Source organism: Vulpes vulpes, chromosome 9 (genome assembly GCF_048418805.1).
Source record: "Vulpes vulpes isolate BD-2025 chromosome 9, VulVul3, whole genome shotgun sequence".
Classification (NCBI taxonomy): Eukaryota; Metazoa; Chordata; class Mammalia; order Carnivora; family Canidae; genus Vulpes; species Vulpes vulpes.
In genome coordinates this window covers 866,435-882,503 of record NC_132788.1, presented here as the reverse complement: position 1 = coordinate 882,503, position 16,069 = coordinate 866,435, and the positions used below count along the sequence as shown (strand labels likewise).

The 16,069-nt window shown below is 68.0% G+C and overlaps 1 protein-coding gene across 4 annotated transcripts; it reads left to right on the top strand.

The window, feature by feature from the left end:
* The first annotated feature begins 4,577 nt into the window (after nucleotides 1–4,577).
* Nucleotides 4,578–15,976, top strand: CAPN10 (calpain 10). 4 transcript variants are annotated; one of them, XM_072718975.1, is made up of 12 exons: nucleotides 4,578–5,390; nucleotides 7,596–7,727; nucleotides 8,873–9,684; nucleotides 9,779–9,996; nucleotides 11,412–11,553; nucleotides 12,181–12,347; nucleotides 12,559–12,839; nucleotides 13,283–13,485; nucleotides 13,619–13,874; nucleotides 15,013–15,212; nucleotides 15,386–15,431; nucleotides 15,626–15,976. In XM_072718975.1, the coding sequence occupies exons 3-12, from the start codon at nucleotides 9,470–9,472 to the stop codon at nucleotides 15,653–15,655; spliced, it is 1,758 nt and encodes a 585-aa protein (XP_072575076.1). In that variant the 5' UTR covers nucleotides 4,578–5,390; nucleotides 7,596–7,727; nucleotides 8,873–9,469; the 3' UTR covers nucleotides 15,656–15,976. The 4 variants fall into 4 exon arrangements, with proteins under 4 accessions (XP_072575076.1, XP_025843455.2, XP_025843456.2 ...); XM_025987671.2 differs by having other exon boundaries at nucleotides 4,580–5,390; nucleotides 8,873–9,069; XM_025987670.2 differs by having other exon boundaries at nucleotides 8,873–9,069; nucleotides 15,386–15,976.
* The last annotated feature ends 93 nt before the right edge of the window (nucleotides 15,977–16,069 follow it).

Here is a 16,069-nt window from a genome sequence, read left to right as displayed (position 1 = left end):
GCTAAGCGGGGCCCAGGATCTTGTGACCTGGAGGCCGCGCCCTGCTGTGCAGGGAGCAGGCCCGGGCGCTGCAGCAGCAACCCCGAGGGGTCACCCGGGGCGCCCCGCAGTCCTGCCCTAGCGCCCTGCACAGCCCCCGCGAGAGCGGGTCCACCGGGCCTCAGGAGGCCGTCCCCGGGCCCAGCTACCCCAGCCTCTCCCACCCCGGGCCCTGGTCTCAGACTCGCCTGCAGCTCTGCGGCGACGGGCCTCCCGGGGGCCCTCTGGGTGCGCCCCCTGCCATGAGGCGGGTGACGGCCACGTCCCCAGCACTGCCCCAGCGGCAGCCTGGCCTGGCCCCCCGCTGCCCGGCTCCCAGCCCTGCAGCCCCCACATCCCTGGCCTCGGACCCCCGTTCCCCGCAGCGTGGCACCGGGATCCCGCCCGACCCGGCTCCCCCTTGTCACGTCTTGCTCAACACTGCCCGGGGCCGCTGCGCCGCCGCGCCCGCCAGCCCCGGGCTCTCGTGCACCAGCTGCCCTGTGAGTCACCGCCCCCGCCGGGCCTCGCCACCGCGTGACACCGTGGCCACGTCCCAGCTTCCGGTCCCGGCCCCGCCAGCCCAGGCCACGGCACCCTCCCTGGGGCCGCTTTCCGGGCCACGGGCTAAGTCACGGTCCGGCCACAACCCGGGAGATCCGCGTCTTGAACGAGGGCTGTTTCTCATTCGTGCTGCGGGCAGGCGGGCGGCGGGGTGGGCCTCCCGTCACCGTGGCTCCTCAGGGACCACGAAGGAGGGCACATCTGGAACATTCCAGGCACTTGGCCAGAGATAAGCAAGAGCCGGGGAGGGGCTCATGCCGGCCGGGCCGAGGACACGCGCTGGAGACGCACAGCCTCTCCCACCACGTGCACCCAAGGGGGTGACGAGTGGCAGTCGCACCCACCGCGGGGCCGAGGGCAGACGCTGGGACACAGCAGCTTTTGGGGACAGAGAAGGGAGCAGTCGGGCAGCTGCAGTGACATCCAGAAAGGGGCTGGCAGTGGCCTCGAGCATGGGCTCTGGTGGAGCCGTGAGGAGAGGGGACACTTGAGGACGGCAGGAGGGTGGCCGTGGGCTTGTGTGCGGTGCCCCAGGCTGCCGGGAGCCCCTCCAGGTCCTCCGCCGTGAAACAGGCTCGCTCCTGCGGGATGCGGAGGCCTACGGGGGAGATCGGCCCAGCGGCTCCAGAGTGGTTTTAGGGAGCCATCGCGAGGATAGAGGCACCCCCTGGCCCTCAAAAAGGAAAGAAAACTCGAGAGAGATCAGTGCGGGGAAGCTTCGGGGGCTGGAATGTGGCACAAGGAAGGCTCTAGAGCAGTACTCGGGGGGCACGTTCCTGTCAGGAGCTGGTATTATCTTTATTTGAAAAAAAAAAAAATCAACTTACATCACCGGGGAAGGATCCGTGCCTGTGCCATAGTGAGCAGAGTGCGCCGGGCCTGCCGGGCCGGGGGCGCCCCCGTGTGCCCCCCACCCCCACCTCGGGGCAGCCCTCCCGGCCCACCACCTCCTCCCTTTGAAGTTCAGGCTCCTGGTCCTAATGCAGGACAGTGACACGTGCCTCTGGGATGTGCGAGGACCATGCGGACTCCACGCCGCGTCTCAGAGGAGCGCGACCCGCTTCTCTAGGGGAACGGTCGGTGGCCCCGTCCCAGCCCCGCCCGGGAGGTCCTTCAGCTGGAACCTTCCAGCGGGGGAACGGGAGACCCGACTTCCAGGACCCGTTGTCCACTCCACGCAGTCCGTGCTCCCTGACAGTGTCTCGCCGACCGCCCCCCACGGCCCAGGCCCTCACCGACTCCCCCCCCCCGCCGTGGGGCCGGCCGCGCACTTTGCATGGTGCCCCCGTTCCTGGGCTTGGCGGCTGATACAGAGGCCAAGAGCAGCTGGGAGCACCCTCGCTCAGGGGACCTGAGAGTGGTGCGGGCTCAGGGACCTGCTGGGTGGCCGCCTGGCTGTCCACTGTCCCTCAGTCCCGCACAGCGTCAGCGCTGGGGTGGCCCCGGGGGAGGCTGCTCCTGCCTGTCCTGTCCGCTGCGGGCCTGGCTGAGCTGCGGGACCTCCCCCCGCAGTGTCCCCGCATCTGGAGAGTCCCAGACACGGCCTCGCCCAGGAGCAGGTGCCCCGCGGCCTGCGGGACCAGGACGCTGGGCCCCCTTCTGGCTGCTGGGGGGGGACCCGGGGCCAGCGCGGCTCCGTGGGCCACAATCTGTCCTGCGACTGAGGCCCGCGGCGGAACTGAGAACCGCCAGCCCAAGTCAAGGCACGTCCCTGAACAAAGCCGGTTCTCTTGCTGGGAGTCCCGTGACCTCCCCAAACCACGGGGACCTAAGCCAGTCCTTCTCCCGTTCCGCAGCGCCCCCGGGCGGCCTCACTTGGCACCACCGTCCTGCGGCACCCCCCTCCCCGACTCCTGTGACCCGTGACCCTGTGACCAGTGACCCAGCACCTCCAAAGATTCTAAATCTTCGTCCTTCGCTGGTTCAAAACCTGGGTCTGGTTCACCCTCCCACCATGGGCCCGAAAACCTCCTCCCGGCCCACCCCACAGCGTGGGACCCCGGGGTAGTGGGAGCCCCGGGCCGCCACCCCCTCCCCACCCTCCACAGGCCCCCAAGCGGCTCTTCCAGTCCCTGCACATGCCCCGCACCCCCCCCAGGGTCCTTAGGGTGTGCTCACAGCTTCTCTGCCAGGAGCGGGGGCTGTGCCGGGGCTCCCTCCCAGCGAAGGGGGCCGTCGAGGAAACGACAGCAGGACACCCCAGGTGCACCCCCAACCACGGCGCTGCCGCCCCCTTCCCTCACTCCGGGAGACGCCAGCCGCCACCAAGCAGCTCCACGAGGCTCCCCCCTGCAGCAGGCTCCAGGCCGACACCCTGCCATCCCGAGACCCTCTGTGGGTGCTGCAGGCACACCCCTGGCCCACGTAAACCGCGACGTGATCAGGGCCCAGGTCTGGGGCAACCTGACGCGCGGCAGGACGGAGTTACGGGTCTCTGCATGATCCTTACACGAAGGCGTCCAAGTTTCCTCGGGCTGCACGGCTGTTTGCGACCGAGGACCCGGAATCCTGAGGCGGACGATCCGAGGGCTGGGCTCAGGGGCTTGGGACACCAACGGGGTCCTCGTCTTTGCGCTCTGGGGTCTGCGCACGTGGCCCTGGCATGTTCCCCAGCGGTCACAAGCCGACCGCAGCAGTTCCTGCGACCACGTCCCCACGCGCTGGCAGCCAGGGCCGCCTCCAAGGGCTGGCACCCGGCGTGCCCCGGGCAGGTGGCGGGGAAGTCCCACAGCCCCCGGAGGGCTGTTCCTGCGTCCCTCGCCTCGGACGGGGCCCTCGCTCCTGGTGGACACTGGCCCTGTGCGGGCGAGGCCTGGCTCCCCAGATGCCTTCTGCTGCTCACCTGCGTCGGGCTCCGGCTGGCCAGGCAGCGTCAGGGGCGCACGGGGCCTAGTGGAGGGGGCAGTGTTGGGTGCAGCCCCCGTGCCCTGAGCTCTCCCTGGGGCCTGGGGGACGTGTGGGCAGGACACCAGTGTCTGGTGTCCGCGTCCCCACCAGAAGGCAGTGCCTGCTTACTGCCCACTGAACGGGGAAGAGATGTGCGCCTGCAGAAGGGACACCTGGGTCCCGGCCAGTCCCCGGCATGGGCGCAGCCCCCGACGCCACCAGGCCCCGCGAGGGCCCCTAGAGCCCGGGTGGCTGGGCTGGCCCCGACCTGCGGCTAGCACCCGGGCGTGTTGTGCGGGGGACCGCCTGGCATCCCAGGGCAGGAGGAACCTCAGTGCTCGCCTTCAGGACCCCGACCTGCAGCAGGGCCCGGGCCTCTCCGGACGCCCTGTAGCCACAGCGCAGCCCCTGGGCCCAGCAGTCCCGAGCACCCAGGGCAGCCCCCGCCTCGGGAGGCAGAGCGGCGGGGAGCCGGGCCTCCCAGAGACCGCTGCTGACCTACGCAGCCCTTCCTAGAACCTCCGCGGGCGGCGAACCCCAGGCTCCCCAAACACCTGGGGGGTGACTCTGTGACTCCAGCTGGAGCTTCCTGCTGCAGGCCTGCGCAGGAAGGGGAGGGGGGAGGGGGTAGGGAGGGGGGAGGGAGGGGGGAGGAAGGGGGAGGGAGGGGGGAGGGGGAGGAGGGGGAGGGGAGGAGGAAGGGGGGAGGAGGGAGGGGCAGAAGGGAGGGAGGAGGAAGGGGGAGGGAGGGGGGAGGGAGGGGGAGGGAGGGGGGAGGAGGGGAAGGGGAGGGGGGAGGGGGGAGGAGGGGGAGGGAGGGGGGAGGAAGGGGGAGGGAGGGGGGGACGGGGAAGGGGAGGGGGGAAGGGGGAGGGAGGGGGGAGGGAGGGGGGAGGAGGGGAAGGGGAGGGGGGAGGAGGGGGAGGGAGGGGGAGGGAGGGGGAGGGGGGAGGAGAGAGGGGGGAGGAGGGAGGGGGAGGGGGGAGAGGGGGAGGAGGAGTATCCGCGCGAACCACAGTGGGGGGCGTGGCCACGGCGGGGGCGTGGCTACGTCGGGGGCGTGGCCGCGTGGCCGCGGCGGGGGGCGGGGCGGACCGACACCTCCGCTGGCCGCCGTCCGACCCGGGAAGCAGGAAGCGGCGGCTCGGGCGGCCCCGGGAGCACGCAGGCAGGCGGCCAGAGCCGCGCCGTCGCCCCCGCAGCACGTCCAGCACGTCGCTGCCTGCCCCGCCGTCCGCCGCGGACTCCCCCCTGCCCCGCGCAGGGTCCGGTGCGTCTGGTCTCCGCTGGCCTCGGGACAGCGTCCCCGGCCGCCCAGCCCTCGGCCCCGCCCGCCGCCGCCGCCGCCTCCCCGGCTCCTCCCCCAACAGGCTGTGCGGCCGCCGCGCGCCGGAAGCAGCGGCGCATTCTGGGAGGCGGCGCGGCATGCTGGGACCTGTAGTCCACGCCCCGACCTCGGCCCAGGAGGCCTCTTCAGCCCCGGGAGCCCGCCAGTCCGAGCGGCCCGACGCCGGACTCGAGGACTCGAGAACACGAGGACGCGAGTCCCGCCGGCCTGCGCGGGCTGAGCTGCGACCGGGCTCCCTTCCCGGACGCCGCCCGGGGACATTCTCGCGCAGCCGGGGCGACGGCGGCGCGGTCTCGCGAGAGCCGGGCTCGGGAGCCACGCCCCCTGGGAGCTCGCGTTTCCGCCGCTCTCGCGCGAGCGCGCCGCTGCGTCACGTGGCCCGGCGGTTACCGCGGCGACCGGGCGGGCGCGCTCCTCCCGGGGCCGCCCATGGGAGCCGGGGCGCGGGATGCGGGCGCCGGCCAGGGAGCTGTTCCGCGACGCCGACTTCCCCGCCTCGGACTCCTCGCTCTTGTCCAGCTTCTCCACGCCGCTGGCCCAGTTCCGCGAGGACATCACGTGGCGGCGGCCTCAGGTGGGGGCGCGGGGCCCGGCCTCGGGCGGGGGGTCCCTGGGAGCCGCGCGTGACCCCGCCCGCCCCGGGAGGGCCCGGCCGCCGCGGACCTGCGCCCCGCGCTTTCACGCGTGAACGTCGGAGGCGGCGGCGCAGGGGGTCCCCGGCCCGGGGCGCGTGGGCGTCTTTGGAGGCGGGTTCTCCGCCGAGCAAGGCCCGCAGGGGCCGCCTGGCCGTGCCGGGGCCGAGCCGGGGCCGAGCCGGGGCCGCGTGCGTGGAACGTGCATTCGGGGCACAGTGTGGGCGTTGGAGGGTTTTAGCCCCAGGGGTGTGCGCGGGCCTGCGGTCACGAAGCTCGTCGTTCCCGCCGGCCGGGGGCGGGCTGACCCCGCGGTGACCCCGGGGAAAGGCGCAGGGCCCCGCGCCGTGGGTGGGCTCCAGCAGCAGGTTGGAGCGGAGCTGATGAGCTTCAGCGGCCGGTTGCAAGCAGAGGGGATGCTGCGAGGGTCGAGGACGGGCTCCAGAGCTGAGCCTGCAAGAGCCGGGGGGACACTGGCAGGCGCTGGGGCGCTCGGGTTTGCTCTCGCAGGTGCAGGCAGAGCGGCCAGCAGACAGGTGGGCAGGAGGGTCGGGCACTCGGGAAGCCCAGGGCTGGAGGCTCCATCTGGGCACCGGGACCGTAACGGGGTCTGTGCCTGGGCCCCGAGTATCCCGGGAGAACGTGGGTCTGGAGAAGAGACGGCTTGGAGGCAAGCCTTGAGGGGACCAGCGGGTTCAAGCGGGGGCCCGGGCAGGTGGCGTGGAGAAGCCGCAGGCAGGGGGTGGAAGGACGGCGGGGGCCCGTGCAGCCATGGGAGCCAAGACGGGCCTGCGGGGCCTGCACAGGGGCTCGCTGTTCTTTTTTTTTTTTTTTTTTTTTTTAATTTTTTTTTTTTTTAATTTTTTTTTTTTTTTTTTTTTTGGAGTTCGATTTGGCAACATACAGCATAACACCCAGGGCTCATCTGGTCAAGTGCCCCCCTCAGTGCTCGTCACCCAGTCACCCCCACCCCCCGCCCTCCTCCCCTTCCACCATCCCTAGTTCGTTTCCCAGAGTTAGGAGTCTCCCACGTTCTGTCTCCTTTTCTGATATTTCCACTCATTTTCTCTCTTTTCCCTTTTATTGCCTTTCATTATTTTTTATATTCCCCAAATGGATGAGAACTTATAATGTTTGTCCTTCTCCGACTGACTTGACTCAGTATAATCCCCTCCAGTTCCATCCACGTTGAAGCAAATGGTGGGTATTTGTCGTTTCTAATGGCTGAGGAATATTCTATTGTATCCATAGACCACAGCTTCTTTATTCATCATCTTTCGATGGACACCGAGGCTCCTTCCACAGTGTGGCTACTGTGGACATTGCTGCTAGAAACATCGGGGTGCAGGTGTCCCGGCATTTCTGTATCTTTGGGGTAAATCCCCAGCAGTGCAATTGCTGGGTCGTAGGGCAGGTCTATTTTTCACTCTTTGAGGAACCTCCACACTTTTCCAGAGTGGCTGCACCAGGACCCGCTGTTCTGATGCTGCCAGGTGACCGTGCTGAGTGAGCAGGAGGGAGGGAGGACGGAGGGAGGAAGGAAGGGCTGTTCTTTCAAGAAGTCTGTCAGCAAAGGGAGCCTCCAGGGGAAGTACTGCAGGGGATAGTCCCTTACAGAGGGCGGGGCTCTCGCTCTGCCTTCTGCTGATGCAATTCTCCCTGCAGGGGTGGGAGACATTGGGGAACCTCTGAAGGCAGGAGAGGGGGTCAGGTGGGGCCGCTTCTGAGCGAGCTTCCAGCAAGGTCCTTAGCAAGGTCCCTAGCTCGTGGGGTGTGGACCAGGCAGGGGCGGGGCATGGAAGTGAGCAGAAGAGGGAGAAAGGGGACGGTACAAAGTACCCTGAGGGGGGGGGGAGTGAGCCTGATCTCCAGCACTCTGGAGGACCCATCTGGGCTTTGCTGTTATGAATTTAAATCTAAACTGTTGTCTAGGGCCAGGGCTAGCTCTTTGGAGAAGGGGGTGGTGGGATTCATCCAGAGCTGGACTTTTGCCCCAGGAGGGCTGACATCGTGGCTGCCAGAGGCCAGCTGCTCCCCTCCCCTCTCAGGCTACGTGGGCCACAAAGGCTCATCCCCAGTGCCTGTCGCCTAGATCCTGTGTTCTTATTTTTAGACGGGATGTAACTGGGTGATGTGCTTTGTTTCAGGAGATTTGTGCCACGCCGCGGCTGTTTGCAGATAACCCGCAGGAGGGCCAGGTGAAGCAAGGGCTGCTGGGAGACTGCTGGCTCCTGTGTGCCTGCGCCGCCCTGCAGAAGAGCCAGTACCTCCTGGACCAGGTATCTGTGGCGGGGCAGCCTTCCTGTCTGCACCACACAGGAAGGAAGCAAGAGGCAGGGCAGCTGCAGCTCCTGCTCTGTGGGTTGTGCTGCAGTCGCCCAGCGTGGCTGCTGGGAAGAGGGAGCTCTGCTCGGGGCCGCAGGGCGTCCGAGGTGCAGACACTGTCCGCGGGTCCCCAGGGCTCCAGTGCCCGTGCTTTCTGCCCTGCTCTGCCCTCCTGAGTCCTGGGTTCTGGTGCAGGTGGAGCATTTGGGAGGAAAAGAGGAGCACACCAGCCTAGAGTAGGGCAGGGTTGGCTGAGGGGTCCAATGCCCCTGGGTTGGAGTAAGTTTCCTTGGCTAGTTGGTTTTTTTTTTTTTTTTAAAGAGTTTTGAGTCTAAGTTGGCAAAAGGTGATTAAAACCGTACTAGGTGCTAGACAGCCAGCACAGGTATAAAGGCCTGCTCGGGCCGCTTCCCCAGGGGCATTCACAGCTTTGCGTTTGGCTGCTACTTGGTAGATGAGGGCGGCAGCGTTGACAGCTACTCCCAAGTCCCCAGGCCCTGCTCAGCCCTGCTCAGCACCACAGTTGCTGGCCTTCGCTCTCACAGGCCTCGCTGGCCTTGCCCCTTGCTTACAAACGAGGGCCCTAAAGCCCTTGTTACCGTGGTCCTAGCTAGTCAGCTGCAGGGCCGGGACCAGTCTGTCTGGGTGCCAAGCCGGCGCTGCTTGCTATGGGGCCAGAACACCAGAGCCTGCAGTGACCGCCTCGGGCCCAGGTGCTGGCGGAGTCCCCGAGGCACCGGCCCGCAGCTGGGGGGCGTTGTGACTGCCGCGTGCGGCCCGCCCCGTGGAGAACTGCCTATGGAAGTCACATTTGTTTCAGATTTGGGTCGAGACCTTATTGGGTCCATAGGACATCATGGTTGGCTTTAAGCTTTTGGACACACTTGGTTCCCTCCCATGGTCCCAACGTGTTGTACTGAAAAGTCTGTTTCTTGCGTGACAGTTGGGTTGCGCACAGACACTGACGTCCGGGTGTCCATCAGAGTAGGGCCCCCGGCGGAACAGCGGGTACCGCGCAGCGGCTCCGGTGACGATGCTTGGGAAGCACCGCGTGCGTTGTCTCTCATGCCCTCCTTTTGCCTCTCCCTGTGCGTGGTAGGTCTTTCCTCCAGGACAGCCGAGCTGGTGTGACCAAACGTACCGTGGCTCCTTTACCTGTCGAGTTTGGCAATTTGGACGCTGGGTGGAGGTGACCATAGATGACCGTCTGCCTTGTCTTGCAGGGAGACTCTGCTTCTCCCGGTGCCAGAGAGAGGATGTGTTCTGGCTTCCCTTACTGGAGAAGGTCTACGCCAAGTACGCGTGCCGGAGGCTCGGGGGGGCGGGGGCCTGGGGAGCACGTCTGCCGTCTCCCTGGGCTGCGGCGCCCCAGTCTGTTCCAGGAACCTGGCAGCCAGGCCTGGGGTGGGGCTACCGGTCCCGAGGCAGGAAGTCTGAGACGTGGCCCGTGTTGCATCTCCCCCCCCCCCCCTTTCCCTGCCCTCGCTTCACAGTCAGGCGTGGAGCCGTCACGTCCAGAGAGAGGATGTGCATCACTCACCACTGCAGACCATGGGACGAGCGAAGCCACGCGGGTCTCAGTGCTTATTTATTGTCCTGCCTGAGACCGAGACGCTCACTCTGGGTCTGAATCGCAGCACTTCCCTCCTTGAGTGCATTGCGCAGCCTTCCTGAGGAGGCCGCACCGCACTCACTGATGGCGGGGCTGCGGCGACGTCGGTGCGCCTCCGTCCATGGCCAGGGTGGAGGAGCGGGTGTTCACAGCCCGGCGCCCCACACCGCCTCGCGCTTGTGTCCGCGCTGGAGGCCGCAGGGCGTTGCTGGGCCGCTGGGCCATACGGCCTTTGAGGGTCAGGTGTTGTCCCTTCCTGGTGAGGACGAGGCAGGAGTAAAGAGCGACTCAAGTAGGGGGTGAGCTGATTTGGGGTGTTGCAGACGCAGGGCTGGAAGACAGGCGGCGCCATGCCCCAATGCCCGAGGCTCACTCCTGTGGTTGTCTTCCTAGGATCTATGGGTGCTATGAGCACCTGTGGGCAGGGCAGGTGGCAGATGCCCTGGTGGACCTCACCGGTGGCCTGGCGGAAAGGTGGAACCTGAAGGATGTGGCGAGAACCAGTGGCCAACAGGCTGGGCCTGGCGGCTCGGAGCACAGGACCTGCCGGCAGCTGCTCAGCCTCAAGGACCGCTGTCTGATAAGCTGCTCGGTGCTCAGCCCCAGAGCAGGTAAGGCAGGGGCTGGGGCCACAGGCTTGTTCTCTGGGTCCCCGCAGAGCCAGGGGGAAACAAGACGCTTGTCCTGCGCAGCTGGTGTCTGGCGTGCGACCTTCCCCTGCCACATGTCCTCCAGAGGGAGGCTCCCTCTTTCCCTTGACCTTTTGTCCTTTCTCCCCAACTCACCAGTAGGGTGAGGCTGAGCCTGTGCCACAGCAGCTGCCCCACGGACTCTAGGAGACGGGGTGGCTGCACCTCTCGCCCACGGGTTACCTGCCAAAGTCAACGCTCAGGTTTTCAGTTCAGGGATGTTCATGCTCATTGGAGTTTGTCGAAAGAAAAATGCCACACAAACAGCTGTTTTGACTTTCTGTGGACCTCCGGGTTTCCACCAGCAGGTGTGCGTGTCGCCTCTTGCATGACGTGCCGCTTGGTCAGGTGCTCTGTACACCGTCGGCACCTGGTTCCTGGCGGAGCTGCCGTGTTCTCTTGCTCTTTCCCTTAATGCCCGACAGTTAGTCTTTTCGGTTCCTCACGTTACTGAACGTCTTGACGCATAACAGCTCACGTTTAGAATGACGTTCGTAACGGAGCTTAGGGCCCAAGAGCACAGACGCAGAGATAAACAGACACGTGTGCAGCTAAGGCTGTGCGGCTTGGGTCCACCACCCCGTTTGGGAGGCGAGGGCCGCCCGCAGAGGGCCGTGCTGACGCGCCGGACGCAGCATCAGTGCTTCCCCTGAGGGTCAGCGTCCGCGGCCCCTGGGGTGGGCAGGGCTGATTCTCAGCACCCCGGGCTTTGCAGACACCCAGGCCAAGAGGGGGCTGCTGGCGCTCAGCTGGATCCCACTGAGGTGTCCCAGGGCGGGGGACTCGGGCAGTCACCCAGGGTGGCGGCTACAGCGTCCCTCTGGGTTCTCTTTGGACCACACTCTCCCCCAGGTGGGGCCCCTCCGCTTCCACATGGTTTGTCCCAGGGCCCGGGCAGGTGTTGATTCCCCTCTGGGGCCTCCAGCCTTCCCCCCGGCCGGCCTCGCCAGGAGATGCTCTCGGTGGTCGCCGGCCCGTCACGGAGCTGCCGGCGACGCTGCTTGTAGCCGCGTGTTTGAGAACTGGCCTGCACCGGGGCCCTGGTGCCTGGTCGGCCCGCGGCCGGCCTCTCACCCCCCGGGCGAGGACCGAGGCCCCGACTGGGGAATGAGCTGCCGGGCCTGTGGCAGCTGAGCCACGGTCCCAACCCAGGTCCCGTGCTGTGGCTCTGAGCTCACTTGTGCGCAGCTGTCGGGAGGAGGGCCCCAGGGCTCCGTGGGTACTGGGCGCCGACGTGGCCGGGGGGGTGCTAGTGCGTCCCATAGGGCAGGAGACAGAGCTGCGTGTGCAGTCACTTTGGGGACCTCCTGCCGACAAGCACGGTGTTCCTCACCCAGGGGCCAGGGAGCTGGGGGAGTTCCACGCCTTCGTGGTCTCGGATGTGCGGGAGCTGCCCGGGCGGGCCGGCCAGAGCATCCTGCTGCTGCGGATCCAGAACCCCTGGGGCCGGCGCTGCTGGCAGGGGCCCTGGAGAGAGGGGTGAGTGTGGGTGAGGCCCGGGGCTGTGCTGCTGGCGGGGGGGGGGGGGGGGGGGGGGGGGCGGGGCGTGGGGCCCGAGTACAGCAGACAGCTATCCTAACCGCGCATGTGCCTGGGCTGCAGCGCCCGCGGTGGTTTGCGGCTGGCAGGACAGCGCGTGGCTGGTCTCCGCAAGGCCCCCAGCACCTGCTGGTGGGCCCTGGGCCTGTGCCCGGGGCTGGGACCGAGGCAACCCCAGGCCCTGGGCTCCTGTCTGGAAGGCGCCGCGGAATGGTGGCTCCCCGGTCAGCCTGCGAGTGACCAGCGGTGCCCAGGTCACGGTGCTCAGCTCTGCCTTCAGGTCTTCCTGACGCTGGGCACTAGGTTCGAAGGAGGGCACGGGGTCTGCACCCCTTGGCTGACTGCAGCAGGTCCACATATCCGACTGTTGCTCCTGAGCCAGGAGGCCGGCGGCAGCTCCGTCTGACACGATCGGGCACATCTGTCGTTGGCCCGCTGACGGGCACAGCCTGGGCAGACCTGTCCAGGGGCAGGAGCCTCAGGGAGAGAGGGGTGACCGCCCCGAGGAAGGGCCCCGCAGTCCGTGCTCGGGGATGGAGGCCGCCACTGACCTGAGCTGCCTTCCAGGGGCGAAGGCTGGAGCCAGGTGGACCCCGCCGACGGGTCTGAGTTGCTGTCGCAGCTGCAGGAAGGAGAGTTCTGGGTGGAGGAGGAGGAGTTCCTCCGGGAGTTCGACGAGGTCACCGTTGGCTTCCCCATCACGGAGGCCGGCCACTTGCAGAGTCTCTACTCAGGTGAGGCCCCGCGCGGGCTGGGGCTCCCGGCACGACCCCAGGCCCTGGGCTCCTTGGCTTCTGTGCATGTGCAGAGGTGGCTTCATGCGCTCCGGTCCCAGGCGGCCAGAGGTGGCGGGAGAGACCGTGGCCCCCGTAGGCTGCCGTGGCTGGTGGAGGTGAGCGTGGCAGGAAGGCCCTTTCCTGACGCTGCTGCCCGCTGGTCCCCTAGACAGGGCGCTGTGCCACACTCAGGAGCTGCCCGGGGCCTGGGTCAGGGGGCAGTCGGCAGGAGGCTGTCGGAACAACAGCGGCTTTCCCAGCAACCCCAAATTCTGGCTGCGGGTGTCGGAACCCAGCGAGGTGTTTGCTGCTGTCCTGCAGAGGCCCCGGGTGCGCACAGCGGCCGGTGCAGGCCGGGCCCGGGCTCTGGCGGGGGGCGAGCGTGCCGCGTGGAGCCCGGCCAGCCTCCTGGGCGAGGACTACCAGGCCGTGGGCCTGCATATCTGGAAGGTAACCCCTTCCCCGGCTCCCGGCTCCCTGCTCAGGGTCTGGGTACTGGGACACCAGCGACCCCCGGGAGCCTCGCGTGCCTCCCACCGGCCCATCTGGTGCTCTGGGGTCACAGACCCACTGTAGCTCCCACAGACCCAGCTCCGCCTGGCCCAGCCGGGTCTGTCGGGCAGAGAGAGACGGGACAAAGACAGCCGTTGGCTGACCGGCCGGAGGCACAGGACACGGCCCCATCTAGGGGGTCTGGTCTCTCCCAAAGCAGAAGGATTTGTGGGTGCACGTGTGGGACGGCTGCTGCCTCCAGGGTCATGGGAGAGCCCTGGGCTGGTGGCCACTTGGAGCTGGAGCCAGCCCCTGCCCCTGCCCCATGGGGCCCCCAGGTCTGGGTTCTTGCCTCTGTTAGCTCGTCGGAGAGGCCCAGCACACGGTGCTGCTCTGTGCAGGTGGAGAAGCGGCGGGTCAGCCTGCCCCGGGTCCTGTCCACGCCTCCCGTGGCCGGCACCGTGTGCCACGCCTACGACCGGGAGGTGCACGTCCGCTGCGAACTCGGCCCCGGCTACTACCTGGCCGTGCCCAGCACCTTCCTGAAGGATGTGCCGGGGCAGTTTCTGCTGCGGGTCTTCTCCAGTGGGAGAGTCTCCCTCAGGTGAGAGGGGCAGGGCCGGGCTCCAGGCCGAGGGAAGGGGCACGCGGCCCGGGCGGCTTCCTGGAGGGCGGGGTGTGTCTGTGGCCGGTGTGGGGAGCGCCCTGCCAGCGCCCCCGCTGTGTCCTTCCCGCAGCGCCATCAAGCCGGTGGCCAAGAGCCCGGGCCCCGGGGAGGCCCTGCCCGCGGGCGAGTGGGAGACTGTGCAGCTGCGCGGCTCCTGGAGGATCGGCCGGACAGCAGGGGGCAGCAGGAACTTCGCCTCCTACCCCACCAACCCCTGCTTCCCCCTCGCCGTCCCTGACGGCGCAGGCCCCCGCTGCGTCCGGATCACCCTGCGCCAGCACTGCCAGGACAGCCAGTGCCGCCCCATCGGCTTCCACGTCTTCCAGGCAAGCTCCTCCCGCTCCCGGATGGGGGTGCGTCCACACAGGTGCCCAGGCTCCCCAGAGAGGCGCGGACTTGGTCGTGGGGCCCAGCCAGCCTGGCCGGTCGCCTGCAGGATCCGGTTCTTGGTCTCACAAAGTCTGTGACTCGCTGGGGTCCTAGATTAGTGACGTTCTCCGTCCGCCCCCTAGCCCACAAGTGTCACGAGGTCAGTTTTGCCCCCAGAAGGTGCTTCCCGCCCAGGAGGCCCGAGGGCGTGCCCCGTGCCCCCCACCCCTGGGCTGCTCCTCCGGGCAGCGGGCACCAGCGGGGGCACCAGGCTGCGGCGGCACCGGCTCCCCCAGAAGAGTAGGAAGGGGGAGGGGCCCAGCCGCCAACACAGTGGTGAGCAGCTGCCCGGAGGATCCTCAGACCGAAAGTTGTCGTGGGTGGAGAGGAGGTGCGTCCCTGCTGACGTGCGGCCAGTATGTCACACGGGTGCCCCAGGCCTTCCTCTGCCTCGGCTGCTCTCCCGGCGCTGATGCAGGACACACGTAGCCGAGCAGGGGCAGGGCCGGGGCCGGGCACGGTGCCGGGGACAGAGGTCAGGCGCCCAGATTGCACGCACTGAAGTGGCTCCAGCCCTGCTGTGCTCCTCCTCGGGGCCCCTGGACGACGAGCTCCATGACCTGGTGGGCGCCGGAGGAGGGCTGGGGTGTAGATGACAGAAGGAAGGGTAGGAACGTCCCCGAGAAGCTTCTGAACCCGCGGGGGACCCGCTGTGCTCTGGGAGCGGAGGGCTCATCCTGCATCTGGGGGCGTCTGGGAGCTTTCATAAACCTGCCCGGAGCCAGTCAGGACTCTTGGAAGGAGCCCCGGGCAGTGGTGATTCTGGGGCCTCCTGCCCCCCTGACGGGAGTCGGGCCATGTGAGCCTGGCTTGGCAGGGTGGCAGGTGTCCCCCTGGAGAGGTCAGGGTCAGGCGTGTGACAAGGGCGGCCCGGGCGTGGAGCCCTGGGAGATCTGGGCCGACGGCCGCGGCTCCTCCCGACCCCGACGTCCCAGCCTCAGGAGAGGAGTGAAGCCCCCGACCGAGGAGGAGAGCGGTCCGGGTGGTCACAGCAGCCCCGCCACAGGCCTCCCCGTCAGCCCGTGTGTCCCCCAGGTTCCGGTGGACGGGGGCGGCCCGGGCGCGCCCTGCCTGCTGCTCCAGGAGCCTCTGCTGAGCTGCGTGCCGCACTGCTACGCCCAGGAAGTGAGCCGGCTGTGCCACCTGTCGGCGGGGACCTACCGGATTGTGCCCTCCACCTACCTGCCAGACACAGAGGGGGCCTTCACGGTGACCATCGCCACCAGGATAGACAGGTGGGGCCCGGGCCGGGGGCTCCCGCAGCGTCTTGGTGTCCCCCTCCCCGTCTCCCTGCCCAGGCAGGGCAGCAGCAGGGGAGGAGCACCTGGGAGAGCGGCCTCCTGGCGGGGGGCGGGGGGCGGGGGGCGGGGGGCGGGGGCCCGTGGCTACCGTGTCCCCTCTCCTGCAGGCGCTCCATCCACAGCCGGGAGAGGCTGGGGCAGCTGCTCCAGGAGGTGAGTGCGGGATTGAGTCGGGGCGGGCCCAGTGCTCCCCCGGGGCTGCCTCCCCCGCTCCTCCCAGGGCCACGTCTGCCACGGGCCGGGCCGTGCCCGGGGACACAGGCACCCTGAGGGCCGGGGGACTGGCAGACCCGGCATTGCCACCCCAGGACGGCCGCTGCCCAGCCTCGCCCCCCTTCCTCCTGCAGTCTTCCTTCCTGGCAGTTATGAAAACCTGACTGGATGAGCCTCCGCGTCAGCCCCGGCGACTGGGGCTTCCAGGGGCACCCTGGCGAGGTGCCACCGGCCCCGGCGTGGCGACAGCTGCAGGGTCCAGGCCGAGAGCCCCGTCCTGCCAGAGGTGGCCATGGGGAGCAGGTGCCGTGGGAGGGTGTGTTCTCCGCGGCTGGGACCCTCCGGGACGCCTGCCCCCCCGCCCCCCCGCTCCAAGAGCGACCTGCGGCAGAGGAGCGCATAGCAGGACAAACCTCGTTTAGATATTTATGTGCAACGTTTTTAGGAAGTAACTTTATAAATAAACTTGAATACTGAGAGGTTTACGGATGAGTCTCGTCTTGGGAAGCTGGTGGCCGAGTCCACTCGCGGGGAGCTGCAGGGGAAGGCCCGGGCCTGCCTCCCCTGGGGGCCGTCGC